The sequence below is a fragment of the Balaenoptera musculus genome, chromosome 11 (assembly GCF_009873245.2).
Source record: "Balaenoptera musculus isolate JJ_BM4_2016_0621 chromosome 11, mBalMus1.pri.v3, whole genome shotgun sequence".
NCBI lineage: Eukaryota > Metazoa > Chordata > Mammalia > Artiodactyla > Balaenopteridae > Balaenoptera > Balaenoptera musculus.
Genome location: NC_045795.1, coordinates 39,588,407 through 39,604,251, shown reverse-complemented (window position 1 = coordinate 39,604,251; position 15,845 = coordinate 39,588,407). Strand labels below are relative to the sequence as shown.

Below are 15,845 nucleotides of genomic sequence, written 5' to 3'. Positions count from 1 at the left end.
TAGGACTTCAAGCCCGGGAGGCAGCATTTCAAGTAACCTTGAGAGAACTGTTCGGAGGAGGCAAGGCAGGGAGCCAGGTTATATAGCAGTTTTGCAACAAAGGGCAGGTAGTCTGAACATCAAAAGATTATTGTTAATTAAAGAAAATCAGATATTCCAAGTAAAGGAATTTAGCGCTTTTCTATGTATGGGAAGATGCAAGAGTCTGGGCTCACTGAAATCTTTCCTCTGCTATGCACATCAGCTATCTGGGGGCCAGTGTCCTGTGTTTCCACATCCTGAGTTTCCTCAGGGCTCACCGTAGGGAGTGGCCGCAATCTGATGGCTGCTAGATGGCAGGTATTTTTTCCTTCCTCAGTTCCCTCAGGGCTCACCAGCTCTCAACAGTGGTGGCTGCAATTGCTGATGAGTGTGACATCCTTTGTTTACTGATATGGTATGAAATACTCTATTTCTCACCTGGAATCCTAACCCCTAGGCCACCAGGGAACTCCCTGGACAAGTTTCTTCTAACAGTTTCCTCCTGTGGAACCATAACTACCATTTGTGGAGGGCTTAGTATGTACAGACATTGCACTGAAAGCTTTACAAGCATTTTCACATCTAATTCTTCCTCAAAGCCTACAAGTAAGAACTATTATTCATATTTTTCAGATGAGTAAACGGAGTCAGAAAGATTAAATAACTTGCACATGCAGCACAGCTAGGAAGCAGCCACGAGACTTGAAACTGGGGATTCTGCCACCTCCAGTGGTTAATGAGACTCAAAAAAAGAGACACTATGTAAACTGGCTTGCGCCTGGCTTTCTTGCTTTAAGAAACCTATCATTTCTCAGTCGTCACTTTCTCAGCAAGCTTTCTGTTTTATTTAAAGTTGAACTCCCCTCTTCCATGCTTCATTCCCTCCCTCCCCATAGCACTTGGCTCCATCTAACCCACTACATACTGACTTTATTACTGTATTTGTCTTCCCCAACTCGAATGTCAACTCCAAGAAAGCAAGGATTTTTGTCTGTTTTGTTCACTGCTGGCTTCTCAGCATTTATAGCAGTGCCTGGCACGTACCAGACACTCATTAGATAACTGTCGAAAGAAAGAATGAATGACACACTTCCGGGAGCATCAAAAATCTCGGCCACAAGTGCGTGCATTAAACGTCGCAGGGACACTTGATACTCCCCTCTCCCACCCTCCTCTAGGTGAAGGGAGGAGCAGGACAAGCCCCGCCCCTCGCTCTGCCGACAAAGCCGTACTGCAGGCGCAGCGCAGCTGGCAGATTGGATGACTGGGTGGGGCTTCTGCATTCGCATTTGACTCATCGCTTCCGCCGCGTCGGCGCTCACTGTGCGCGTCACTTCCGGGCGGCGCGAAACGGAGTTGCCGAAGGCCTGCAGAGCGACATGCCTAAGTGAGTGGGGGCCGGAATCTGGGGGTGTTCGCGGTCTCGATCACTGATTGTGGCCCTGCGGGGGAGCACAGAGCGGGTTCTGGCTCCGGGAGCCTCTGGGGGAGCGAGAGGGTCTGGGGGAGGAAGGGAGACCGGGATTTCTAGATACCCCTTGACGAGTGTGGAGGTCGACTCTCCGTAAGGCAACCCAAAAGCTTGGCTTGTGTCAGGACGCTTTGTTTGATGTCTTCGCATCGTGAATAGGTCTTTTACTTTATTTTATTTTCTATTTTACCTTCAATAAATAGCACCTCAGTGGATGGGCATCTATTAACGGGTTGTCATTTTCTCTTTCTCTACTTTCCTTCTCTTTCCAGGTTTTATTGTGACTACTGCGATACATACCTCACCCATGACTCTGTAAGTAGTTTCTTTTCAGCTTCAAAAAACCGTATATGTCTGCCATTTGCAACAACATGGATGGACCTAGAGAGTATTACGCTTAGTGAAATAAGTCAGTCAGAGACAAATACTCTGTGTTATCACGTGTATGTGGAATCTAAAAAAATAAAACAAACGAATGTATATAACAAAACAGAAACAGACTCATTGATTTAGAGAACAAACTAATGGTTACCAGTGAGGAAAGGGAAGTGGAGAGGGGCAAGATAGAGGTATGGGATTAAGAGGTATAAACTTGGGCTTCCCTGGTGGCGCAGTGGTTGAGAATCTGCCTGCTAATGCAGGGGACACGAGTTCGAGCCCTGGTCTGGGAAGATCCCACATGCCGCAGAGCAGCTGGGCCCCTGAGCCACAATTACTGAGCCTGCGCATCTGGAGCCTGTGCTCCGCAACAAGAGAGGCCGCGAGAGTGAGAGGCCCGCGCACCGCGATGAAGAGTGGCCCCCGCTTGCCACAACTAGAGAAAGCCCTCGCACAGAAACGAAGACCCAACACAGCCATAAATAAATAAATTAATTAATTTAAAAAAAAAAAGAGGTATAAACTACTGTGTACAAATAGCTAATTGTACAGCACAGGGGAAATATAGCCATTATTTTGTAACTTTAAACGGACATAATCTACAAAAATATTGAATCACTGTCTTTTACACCTGAAACTAATATAATATTGTAAATCAACTATAATTAAAAAAAAGAAAATTGATTGTAGTGATGATTGCCCAGCTCTGTGAATATACCGAACACCCGTTGAATTGTACACTTAAAATTTGTAAATTGTATGATCTGTGAGCTATAGCTCAATAAAGTTATTTTTTTAATAAAAGGAAACCTAAGAAAAGCCTTATATGTAATAAATTAGGTTTTTTTTTTTGGCTGCACTGTGCGGCTTGTGGGATCTCAGTTCCCTGACCAGGGGTTGAACCCAGGCCACAGCAGTGAAAGCCCGGAATCCAAACTGCTAGGCCGCCAGGGAACTCCCTAAATTAGATTTTTACAAAATTTTGTAATTTGTGCATTTCATCTTGTTAAGGTTTAAGGGCTAATGCTTGGAGAAAATACTTTGGGGTGTTTGTTTTTCCACTCTTCCTGTAACTGTCTTCATAATTCAAAGTTATTAGTCTTCCATCAGTCAGTGTTTTCAATGGAGACCCGAAATAATAAAGCTTTAGCAAGTTTAAAGATGAAAAAAATTTATATGACAAGTAAAAATTCTAGGAAAACGTTCTGAAGTTCAAATATTTCGTTGTGTCAAGGCTCTTAAATGTTTGACTGATTAAATTGGAAAGAAATGCCTAAATTTTAAACCGAATACTTTGACTTGATTAAAAACTGCTTAACAAATAATAACAGCGACTAAGATTGAATATTTATTGTATGTCAGGCAGTGTTCCAAATGCTTTCCATGTATCATTTTGTTTAATGCTCATGATAATCCTATGAGGTTGGTGTTATCTCCCATTTTACAAAGGGGGAAACTGAGACAGTGTGAATAAATAACTGACTGGATGTTACAAAACCAGTAAGTTGTATAGAGCTGGAAGATGAGGCTAGGCAGTCTAACTCCAGAGCTTCTATGCCAGCAGCTCTCAAACTTTTTTTGTTTCATGGTCCCTTTACACTCTTAAAAATTACTGGATTATTCAAAAAGAAAAAAAAAAGTGGGCTATATCCATTAAAATTTTCTGTATTTGAAGTTAAAACTTAAACTTAAAAAATGCTTATTAATTCATTTAAAGGTAGTGATAACAGACTTTTTACTTGTAATACAAATAACACTTTAAAAGTGAAAAATAGCTATTTTCCAAAACAAAAAAATTCAGTACGAAGAATGGCATTTTAACATTTTTGGAATCCTGTGTAACATCTGACTTAATGGAAGCTGGCAGATTCTCATCTTCTACTTTAAATCTGTTGCACTATGTTTTGGTTGAAGTATATGATGAATCCAGCCTCACATGGATATGGGAGTACTTTAATAGCATTTTTAGACAATCGTGGATATTCTTTATTACTTTATATTATTGCACCAAAACTCAGCACATGGCTAGTTGCAGTGTGGAATCTGAAACCATGTCATACGCTCTTTTAACATTAAAATTCACTGGTCTGTCTTGCACTTTGAGTGGTGTCTATGAGCCATACCTTCAGAATTGCAGCTCTCTACTTTGCTGCTTCTGCAGAGACCTGATGAAATTAGAAATCGATCATGATGTCATCTTGAATAGTAGCTGCAAGAACCTAGCCAATAATTTCTCTGTTGTCACTTCATTTGGAATTTTTTCTAACACATGGTTAGATGTAGTTCAGCATTAATAGATTTGTGGAACATGTAAGTAGGGTGGTCCCTCTTGAAGAACTAATAGTTCTAAATATTATTATAGATTGTCCTGGAGGAGACTCCTCCAGTAAGTTGGTAGTGGTAGTAGCTTGCCTATAGATCCCCCATCTTTTTGTTTTGGTTTGGTTTTCTGTCCCTAACCCCCTCTCTAGGTCAAACCCCTAGTCATAATTTTTTTTTTTTTTTTTTTTTTTTTTTATTGCTTCTGTTTTATGTTTTGCTTTTCTGGCCCTGAGGCATGTGGGATCTTAGCTCCCTGACCAGGGATTGAACCTGCACCCCCTTCATTGGAAGGCAAAGTCTTAATCACTGGACCACCGGGGAAGTCCCATAATTTTTTGAAGTTGTTGGTATGGGGGGCTATGCCTTTCTACCCTTTTCCAGTGCTATATTGCCATATACTAACTCATCTTGCTAATACTAGAATTCAGAGAATGGAAAAGTCTCTCTTTATAATAAATATCTCTTTATGAGAAATGTCAGGAATCCTTGTAATACTGCTGTCCTAACATGATACCTTGTGAAAATAGGAAGTTTCCATAGTGATTGAAGCAGTCCTTGTGGTGGACTTTGAAATGTATAAAACGTTCAGTATGACTGTATAAAACATTCAGTGCTCTAACTTTTGAGCTTTTTCTGGTTCTTAGGCATGATTTTGTTATTAAGCTTAAGGCATCGTTGTTGTATTAGTGTAAACAGTGGTTGGGAGACAGGGAACATATTTTGAGATACAGACCATAAAAAAGACAGTTTTGCTCACACGACGTTGGTCGTATATGCTGCTGCTGAAGCAGTCACGAGAAGAGAGTTAGGAGGGAGGAAGGCAGCTGTGAGGAGCATCTGAATGAGATCTGGATTCCAGGCCTTAGTTTGCTGCTTACCATCTATGTGTTTTGAGACAAGTCTTTAAGCATATACAGAAGATAATAACCTTGTGATTGTTGTTTTTTTTTTTTAAGTAGGTAAAGGGTTTATTTTCTTATTTTTCTTCTGTGAAAATTCAAATGTCCTGGGGCTTCCCTGGTGGTGCAGTGGTTAAGAATCCACCTGCCAATGCAGGGGACACAGGTTCGAGCCCTGGTTCAGGCAGATCCCACATGCCGTGGAAGAACTAAGCCTGTGCACCACAACTAGTGAGCCTGTGCTCTAGAGCCTGCGAGCCACAACTACTGAACCCATGCTCCTAGAGCCCATGCTCCACAACAGGAGAAGCCACCACAGTGAGAAGCCCACACACCGCAACGAAGAGTAGCCCCCACTCACCATAACTAGAGAAAGCCTATGTGCAGCAACAAAGACCTAACACAGCCAAAAATAGATAAATAAATTAAAAAAAAAATTCAAATGTCCTTCCCGACAATTGAGTTGCATGCAGTGGATGATTTTTTTTTTTAATTTCTTTTTTTTTTTTCCAGTAGAACCAACCATTTTATTTTTTTAAATTTTTTTAACTTTTTTTTTTTTATTGGGGTATAGTTGTTTTACGATGTTGTGTTAGTTTCTGTTGTACAGCGAAGTGAAGTAGAGTGGCTATAGAGCAGGTTCTCATGTTATCTATTTTATACATACTAGTGATTTAAAAAAAAATTTATTTATTTGGCTGTGTCGGGTCTTGGTTGTGGCATGTGGGATCTTTAGTTGTGGCATGCAAACTCTTAGTTGCAGCATGTGTGATCTACTTCCCTGACCAGGGATCGAACGCAGGCTGCCTGCACTGGGAGTTTGGAGTCTTAGCCAATGGACCACCAGGGAAGTCCCAATAACCTTGTGATTTTTATTTTTTTATTAATTTTATTTTTGGCTGCATTGGGTCTTCGTTGCTGTGCGCAGGCTTTTGTTCTCTAGTTGTGGTGAGCGGGGGCTACTCTTCGTTGCAGTGCACAGGCTTCTTTTTGCGGTGGGTTCTCTTGTTGCGGAGCACGAGCTCTAGGCGCATGGGCTTCAGTAGTTGCAGCTTGCGGGCTCAGTAGTTGTGGCTCGCGGGCTCTAGAACGCAGGCTCAGTAGTTGTAGCGCACCAGCTTAGTTGCTCCGCGGCATGTGGGATCTTCCTGGGCCAGAGATGGAACCCATGTCCCCTGCATTGGCAGGCGGATTCTTAACCACTGCACCACCAGGGAAGTCCAACCTTGTGATTTTTAAAATCAATTGTATTGAATTATAATTTATATTCAATTAAATGCACACATTTTAAGTGTACAGTTTGCTGACTTGTCAAATGATTACAACTTGATGTATGCATCAAGATATAGAACATTTCCATCGCTCCAGAAAGTTCCCTGTGTTTTTTTGCAGTCAGTCCCCTGCACCCCTGGCACTGCCTGATCTGATGTTTATGACTAAAGATCATTATTACTGGTTTTAAACTTCATATGAATGGATCCTTATATACTCTGTGTGTATCTGATTTCTTTTGCTCCGCACGTTTTTGAGATTTGTCCGTATCGCATGTATCAGTGATTCGTTCTTTCTGATTAGTAGTCCACTGTACCATGCACATGTGATTTCTATAGAGATTGAGGCACTACTTGTGAAGTACATAGCATGGTGTCTGGCATGTAGTAAGAGTTAAATAAATGTTAACTTAAAAAACCAGAAGGTTAAGTGCATGGAGTTTATCTTATGTCAGTTTTACCTCAATAAAACTGTTAAAGAAAGAACAAAAGGATTAGTGGGCTAGAGACAAAGGTCTGTGTGTGATTCACATGGAGTCTATATTCTAGACCCATGGTTCTTTAAAAGAATATATTCCCATAAACAGTGTTATTTAAATGTATATAAGCTATATTATTTTGCTGTACAATAGCCTAAGAAAGGGCATTATATGATACTGTTTTCTAGATCAGTGGATTGTAAACATTTTCTTCAAATGCCAGCTTGTAATTATTTTGGGTTTGTGGACCATACAGTCTTTGTTGCAACTGCTCAACTCTGCTCTTGTAGAGACAAGACATAGACTATACATAAACAAATGAATACCACTGTATTCCAGTACTTTTTTTCCACAAAATCAGGTGGCTGGCCCATGGGCCATTGTTTTCTGACCCCTGGTTTAGATAATAAATACAATAGGTAAATTACCACAGTACGTTGCTGGATAATGTTTTTTTTTTTTTTTTTTTAATTAATTAATTAATTTATTTATTTTTGGCTGTGTTGGGTCTTCGTTTCTGTGCGAGGGCTTTCTCTAGTTGTGGTGAGCGGGGGCCACTCTTCATCGCGGTGCGTGGACCTCTCACTATCTCGGCCTCTCTTGTTGCGGAGCACAGGCTCCAGACGCTCAGGCTCAGTAGTTGTGGCTCACAGGCCTAGTTGCTCTGTGGTATGTGGGATCTTCCCAAACCAGGGCTCGAACCCGCATCCCCTGCATTGGCAGGCGGATTCTCAACCACTGCACCACCAGGGAAGCCCTGGATAATGTTTTTAAGTGATGCTTTGGCACCAGCTAAGGCTGCTAGAGGTAGCCAGGCTACCTATTAAAAGGTAAGGCTTTAAAAAATTTCTGGTTTTGGATATTTGTTTCTCTGACTGATACAACCTTTTGTTTTACAGCCATCTGTGAGAAAGACACACTGCAGTGGTAGGAAACACAAAGAGAATGTGAAAGACTACTATCAGAAATGGATGGAAGAGCAGGCTCAGAGCCTGATTGACAAAACAAGTGCGTTTCAGTCTCTTGTTCTGATGTGGTAGAATGGTCCCATTCTTTCTCGTCCCTGTCTCTCTGTTGTTTTTCACAGAAGCAACTCATTCTGAATGATAAATAGGAGCATTCTGATGTGCTGAATCAAAGAAGTGGAAGGTCATTGGTTTCCCAGGGATATAGGAAAACATTAATATTAATTTTTGAGGTTAGAGCAATCAGGTATTGATTAGACTGGCAATTTGGGCAGAGAAGAATGAGTTGCCTAATATTTCACTACTGATGTGGACCAGATTTTGTAGCACATTTATGCAGAACCTCGTTTGTAGTGAGCCATGGTTTTTAGATCTGTTTTCCGGTAGTAATAGGAAAAGGTGGGGGTGAGTTTGTAGCTCTCTTTGAAGAGTTTGAGAGACTTTTATTCTTTGTTGTCCTGGCAAAGATAACTGGTCACAAAGGAAGTAACTGATGTGACAAGAATAGTTTGGGTATGTTTTGGACCCCTGCCATACAGGCCATACTCTTTTTGTTTAATTAAGAACATTTTTGTTGTTTAGGATAGTTGGGTCCAAGGCACTGACAGAAAGAGATACTGCATTTTTATGTTAGATCATCCTGGTGTATTTGAAACATGGCCTTTCCGAATTGTTCATTGTACCCAGAACTGGCAGGCAAATGTGGACTTTGATTGTGGTGTGATTTTATTTTTTTTTTAAAAAAGCAAAACTATCATGGAAAATTTTAAGCACAATAGAAGGAGAACTTTAGAGAATAAACCTTCCATGGCTGCCACACCCGCATCACCCTGCTGCGGCAGTCTTGTTTCATTTATACTAAAGTTCTCAAACTTAGCACTATTGATATTTGGGGCCTGATAATTCTTTGTTGGGGGCTGTCCTGTGCATTGTAGACTGTTCAGCAACCCTGGCCTATACCCGCTAGATGCCAATAGCAATGCCCAGTTGTGACTAAAAATATCTTCACACATTGCCCGGTGTTCCCAAAGGGACAGAATTGCCCCTTGTTGAGGCAATCTACTCCCTTTCCCCTCCTGGATTATTAAGGAGCAAATCTCAGACATTGTCTCATTGCATTTGGGAAAAAATATAATGTAATCATTTTCTCTATTTGAAAAGATGTTAGAAGTTTCTTGCATTAAAGGTTAGCATTATGTTTGTTATTTTTTGTGCTCAGCCGAATATTTTAAGATGAGTAAATGTTTTTGATGAAAGACTTTTACAGGATAAGAAGCAAGCCCTTGGGGGCATACCTCATCATGTTCAGGATTATGTTGATGTTGAGTCCACTACTTAGCCACTCCCTCTTCAGCCTTTACAAGCTGTCCTACACAACGTGTGGGAGGTGACTTTTGATTGGAAAAGGCTTTTGCTGGAGGATGTGATCCCTTAGCACGCTCTGTTTGGAGGAATATGATAGCTGTTCATAAATCTCTACTCTAGGTCATTTTTTGGATCTGGTTCTCATGAATTACCAGTGATCTACTTGAGTAATTTGATCTCCTTTGCACTTGTGGGGTTGGAGTGGAATGGGAGAGTGTCTGGGCTGCAGGCTGCACTGAATTGGGAAGGGCTAACAAATTCAGGAATAGACTTTTTGAGTGTGTATTTTAGTATTTATGTATGACTCCTTTCCCAAAGCAAATATAAACAATCTTCAGATTCTTTTGTTTTCATTTGTGCCTCATATTGTCTGAAAGAAAAATTAAAAGGTAATTTTATTGGACATTTTTTCAAGATCATAATCTCCTTCGGAGCAGGCTCTTGCTTTGAAATCTTTCTTTTACATCTCTTACCTCAGTGCATTAATTTCAAAACAGGTAAACCAAAATGGTGTATTGTTTTTATGGAGGAAAGCATATATAGGAAGGATTGAAATTTTACAAAGCCTGGCCTCTGGGCAGTTATCACACATTTTTTAAACAAAACTATGAGCAGTTTGAATTGAGTGTAAACTACATGTACAGATTAAAGATGACTGCTGCCCTTTGGTAAGACATTTATAGGTGGGAGGTTTTCACTCATAGTTAACTAGTCTCTCATAGTTAATTCATCCATAGGAATGCTGATGAAATAAAAACAGGTTAAAAAACCCAGATCAGTAAACCAATTAATTGCAGTTTTAGCTTGTGAGTACCTAAAGTTGATTTAAAAACTGTGGAGACCATGATGTAGTAATCTTAGATGAATGCTTTTTAGAGTGAAATAATGGGACAGTTAAAAATTTAAACGAAAGTGGTTATTTTAGTAAATAAATGGGTTGTTGAATTCTCATTCACTGTTTGTTGTTTTTTTTCTCACTCTCCAAAGCCGCTGCATTCCAACAAGGAAAGATACCTCCTACTCCATTCTCTGCTCCTCCTCCTGCAGGGGCAATGATTCCACCTCCCCCCAGCCTCCGTAAGTTTATAAAGTTTTTATCTTAAGGGGTGTAACTGGGCAGATTATCCTTGATTTTGTTAGATTATCTCACAGTTGGCTTTCAAATGTTCATTAAATGAATACATAGGCAGTAATAGAAAACAACTTCAGTGGTATAATTTCTGAAATATCTTTAGAGTTACCTTCTGATTACCTTATTATTAGGGTATTATATTTGTGGCATCTCAAGTGGGTCTGAGATAGAGTCAATGGAAAGCTAAGAATGTACCTGTGATTAGATGAGCTGATGTATAAAGAGGTATTGCTGCTGAGTTGTTTACTGCTATGAATACAACACTGGAGGATTGATGTAGCTGATAAACTCCTCAGTCTCTCTCCCAACCTTGTAACTCATCTAAAACCAATATATATACCTGTGAAAGACAAAAATTGCATAGTTAAAAGAGGAGTGGATCAAAGGACTCTCCTCTCTGGGAAGGTGTGTTGTTTCTGCATGACAGACAGGAGGACATTGAGCAACTAGGCCATAAGTTCTTTGGCCCTCCTGGAAGGATTCAGATTAAAATTGAACTCAGACCTGAACTCAGTCCTGTAAATTATCATGGATATAAACACAGAGAAGTAGGCTGTTTATAATAGTTGCACACTAATGCAGATAGACCACTAGTGACCCACCAAACCCTTCTTGGAATCCTGCCATCCTGGGACCTGATCAGGCTCACAGGCTCTCTCTCCTACTCGATCCTGACTGGCTGGCACTCAACTCCATTATTTTTAATGGTAGAATAGTCAATGGTATGAATGTACATAATTAGTCTCACCATTTGCTTATTGTTGGACATTTAAGTTGTTCCATATTGTTATTGTTCAGGAATATCTGTGCGGAACATTTTCGTATTTCCAAAGACTCTCTTAAACCTAGGTTTTGATTGGGAAAAAAAAAAAAAGATCTGAAATTAGGTACTTGTGGCTTAAGTTCATCAGGGGTATAATACCCTTCTTTTAAAAATTTAAACTGTTGGAATCTTTTTAACCTCGGAAACTTATCTTTATTTTACACTTCTGTCTAGGCAGACTTGTTCTTGTTTTTTAGTCATAATGTAACTAAAGTTTTGTAGCCCACTGATTTTTGTGACTCTGCTGTTATAAAAGAAACCGTAAGAAGTTACAGAACTGTTACAGAATTTGGGCCAGATCATGAGGCCCTATTTCATTGAGAAGAGAGAATGTTAATATACAAGCATATCTCAGCCTCAGGCTCCATTCTTTATTTCAGCGGGTCCTCCTCGCCCTGGGATGATGCCAGCACCCCACATGGGGGGCCCTCCCATGATGCCAATGATGGGCCCTCCTCCTCCTGGGATGATGCCAGTGGGACCTGGTAAGTTTGAATCTCTTTCCTTCTTGGATGCTCCATTGTGTTTTAGCTTTCCATTTAAATAGAATTCTTAATTAGCTGTCTAAATGTATTGCAGCAAATTACATTTGGTGAATCTATAATGATAAAAAGAAATACTTGGTTTATCAGTGTAATTGGATGGTATCCAAAGACCTTGTACAACTGAAAGCAGGATAAGACTGCCTCTTTTTTCCTTCTCCTCTGTCCCTCCTGTTTCCTCACTCCCTCCTGACTTTTGGCCATTTATAATGTGGAGAAGGGTAGATATATATTTGTGCTGCTGCTTTTCTTGGTTTTGATTTGGAGCAGAGCTACCGCCTATTGCTGATTTAATCTTGCAGGTTAACTAGGTTAATTAGTATTTATGAAAAAGGCCTTAGGCCTGGTAGTTAGTCTTTTATTCAGGAAGGGGAAAAAACTTATGCCTCAAACATTTTATTTTAACATAAACATAAATGTACATTAATTTGCAGAGTTTTCTGATACATGGTCAGGGCCTTTGCTTTGAGAATGAGTCTACTGACTGGAACACCGTATATTTCTTGCATAAACCAGAAAGCCATACTCAATGCATCCTTTACCAACTTCAGTTTCATTTTCTGTGAAGTGGTTAGAGACCTTGTGAGGCAATTTAATTTCTATTTTTTATGATCGTTTCGCTTACCAAATTTGTGAGTACTTTTGGGGGATGATTTGCCTGAGTCTTTCTTATTATCAGCTTAGTTTTTATAGAAATAGTTCTTTCTCTACATTCATATTTCATCAGTTTGCAGAATAATTACATTATGTAATTAGAGTAACTACAGCTGACATAAGAAGCCTACAACTCAACTGGTAAGACAAGGTGCAAAGGCATTAGAGTAGCTTCCTGGCCAGAAACATTCAGTATGCCTGCTGTGGGTATCATTTAGGGGTGGGAGAGTTTAGATAAAGAGAATTCCTGCCTTACTGGCTTGTGAATCCAAAACACAATCTAACTGATTCGGATGTCTTTTGCATTCTTAAATTGGGATCACAGATTCACATTCCTAGAGGGGTTAGGGATGTGAATTGGGGAATGCTTGTCACATATAAAGAAGCCTTCTAGAACTCAGCGTCAACCTGTGGTTGACATTTGAGAATACAGGCTTAGTGTTGCCAATTTGCCTGAGTATTTTGTTGTTGTTGTTGTTTTTAGCCAGGATAAAATAATAAAATTATGGGATTTGCATTAAAATAATTGAGTAGCTGGGGGGTGGGCAGGGATAAGAATGGGTGGGGATAAGATAAAACAAGGTTGCTGTTTAAGCTGGTTGATGGGTACATGGATGTTCATTATATTCTTTTTTTCTATGCTTGTGTATGTTTGAACATTTCCACAATAAAAAGATGAAATAAGAAGTCTAGAATTACTTATTAGTAACAAGACATAGTAATTGCCAATGTTGACAACTAATTAAGATTTAAGGCATTATGGAGACCAAAGAAAAAGTTTTCAGGGCCCTCATTTTCAGTCTTTGGTCTAGATCAGTTTCTTCTAAGAAATGCTGAATACAGGTTATGTTATGGAGGGATTTTTTAATAAGATATTTAGAAGTTTTAGTATTTTCTGTTTCTGTTGAAATTTATCTTAATTCTGTACCTATTGGATTTTGTGTTTTTGCATATACTTGTGTTTTACTTTTTGTGATAAGGCTGTATTCAACTTTAGTTTTCTCTTGAAGCATTTATTGCAAGCCTTTAATCAAAATGATTTAGTTGAAAATAAATAATTAGGTAAAATTTGATATTTAAAAAGAAGATACGTAACATGAAAATTATAAGGCATAGTAATACAATTAATACCATGAACCCACCACCCAGCTGAGGAAGTAGAACATTACCACTCCCGTGAAGCTGCCTGTATTCCTCCCCAAACCTCACCTGTCTGCTTGCCCTCCCTTCCCTGACTCATTTATTTGGCTGGTGTATTGATGGGACACTTAAAAAAAACTCATTAATAGTTTCTGAAATGTATTAGAAAAATCAGATTTGTGTGTGTGTGCTAATTGTTATAAATCACATTATTGCCTATTATTTTTCTTGACTTGAGCTAAGTATGGTTACTAACAGGTTCTCAGCATGGGCCTCCTGCTCACCTTTCCTACAACTCCGAACAAACGCTTAGTGGTAAGATTGTCCTCTGTGCCTGTGTACATTCATGAAATAGCTCCTGGTTATATGATGGATAGAACTGATTAAAAGAGCTGACTGAGTAACATGTGACTTAGTTGTGAATTTCCCTGAGTGAGAAAAAAGGTCAATTTAGGGAACTAGTCCCTGGTGATTTCTGGAAAGCAGTCTATTAATAGTTTCCCCCTTACTATCATTAGATCATGATTCCCATATGGTTCTTGTTTTGACCTTTTTGTTTTTTGTTTGAGAATGTCTAAGTAATTTACAGATGTGATGAATTTGTTGCGTTTCTTCTGTCAAGTATGTCTTTTTTCCAGCATTTTGCAGGGGGGGGCTACTTTTCTGTCTTTAATTGAAGTCCCATCAAGCTCTCCTAAGTAGTATTTTTGACTTTTTTTTTTCCTTTTCTTTGTTTTACCTGCAGCTCCTGGAATGAGGCCGCCTATGGGAGGCCACATGCCAATGATGCCTGGGCCCCCAATGATGAGACCTCCTGCCCGTCCCATGATGGTGCCCACCCGGCCAGGAATGACTCGACCAGACAGATAAGGAGATTGGGGAGCCTCTTTATATCAGTTTTATATTACTTCACCAGGAGATCATGGTGCTGTGACTCGGGATGTTTTCTAACAGGATGACAAGGAAGACTTGCTCCCCCTTCCTATCAAAGAGAGAGTAGTTTTGGAGGGGAGTGGTGGGACAAAAAAAGCAATTTTCATTTGTATTGTGAAATGTGAAAATAAAATTGTCAATTCTTTTAGTTAAAAATGTGTTCCCTTTTTTCTCCCTTCTGTATTCTTTTTGTATTTTAAAGGAGAGTCCAGTTGTGTTTCTCTAGCTCATTTCTTCAGCATGCCCTCTGTATGACTTCTTTTCCCTTAGCTGTAGAGTGGGTCCCTTTGGGCACCTTGTCTTTATTTAGTAAAGTTCTCTTGTGCAAAAACTGGTAAATCCAACACTTGTAGAGCTTTTGTTGATTAAAATAATAAACAGCACCTGGTTAACTTTTCACATTAATAATGCTTTGTGTAGCAAGTGGAAATTTTTAATTCTTTTATGCTAAAGTAGGGAAAAAGGCTTCACGGTGAGTGCATGTCAGCTAACAGCAGCAAGAATTGCCTTAACCTCCTTTCACTCAGCTCCTCTTTTTCTTGGACTTCAAATAGTCAGAAAATGTTCTATTAGTAATGGAAAAACTATGCAGATTTTCATGGTGCAGAAGGTGTTTACAGAATGTTATTTGTTACTAGGCTATAAAAGGAGGATATTTTCAGGGAGGCATCTAGAAAGTAAGCCATCGCCACTGTTCATATTCAGCTCAGTGTAAAATCTAAATTCCTATTTCATACTACAAGTGGGAGTGAAAACTGTATAACCTCTGGGGAGGGCAATTTGGCAGTATCGCTCAGAATTACAATACTTGTATCCTTCGACATAGCGTTTCTATGTCTAGGAATTTATCCTACAGATAGACTTGAACATGTATGAAATGACTTGTGTACAAGATTATGCGTTATAGCAAGAGACTGGAAATCACATAGGTGTCCAGTGAAAGGGGACTGATTTATCAAGTATGTTACATCCACAAAGTGGCATGTACCATGCTTGTTGAAACAGAATAAGGAAGTTCTATACTGATGGGGAAAGAACTCCAAGATACACATTGTCCTGCACTTTGGTTTGTTCACATAACAATGTATTGTTTGCTGCTATCCTTTTGTAAAGGATATACCTGTATGTGCCTGTGTGTGCTTAAAGGATCTCTGGACAGATCAGCAGCTGGTGATATTGGCTGCCCATGAAGAGTAAATGGGTGGCTGGGGGACAGGGATGAAGGAGAAAGGTTTGCCACCTTTTTGTATCTTTTGGATTTTGAATCATTAGCTATTTAAAAAAAAACAAAAGAAGCCACCTTTCCCATCTGAGGTTATTGTTATAGTGATGGGCAGAGGGTGCCCTAAACCAACAGTTTACAACCTGGCCTGGTGATCAGAATAATGGAGGACCTTTTCCAAAATAAAGGTGCCAGATTTTGATTCTATATATCTGGTTTAGGGCTTAG

The 15,845-nt window shown here is 39.6% G+C and overlaps 1 protein-coding gene across 1 annotated transcript; it reads left to right on the top strand.

Moving 5' to 3' along the window:
- Positions 1 to 1,343: 1,343 nt before the first annotated feature.
- On the top strand, positions 1,344 to 14,551 carry SNRPC (small nuclear ribonucleoprotein polypeptide C). The gene is made up of 6 exons (XM_036870543.1): positions 1,344 to 1,408; positions 1,765 to 1,807; positions 7,741 to 7,849; positions 10,159 to 10,248; positions 11,507 to 11,611; positions 14,208 to 14,551. Exons 1-6 carry the CDS (start codon positions 1,401 to 1,403, stop codon positions 14,330 to 14,332), a joined length of 480 nt encoding a protein of 159 aa, XP_036726438.1. The 5' UTR covers positions 1,344 to 1,400; the 3' UTR covers positions 14,333 to 14,551.
- Positions 14,552 to 15,845: the final 1,294 nt, after the last annotated feature.

What these genes read in the sequence shown, in the direction of transcription:
- SNRPC (XM_036870543.1), top strand. An exon ending in CATACCTCACCCATGACTCT is followed by an intron (nt 1,808 to 7,740) that starts GTAAGTAGTTTC and finishes TTTGTTTTACAG; the next exon opens with CCATCTGTGAGAAAGACACA. An exon ending in GAGCCTGATTGACAAAACAA is followed by an intron (nt 7,850 to 10,158) that starts GTGCGTTTCAGT and finishes CACTCTCCAAAG; the next exon opens with CCGCTGCATTCCAACAAGGA.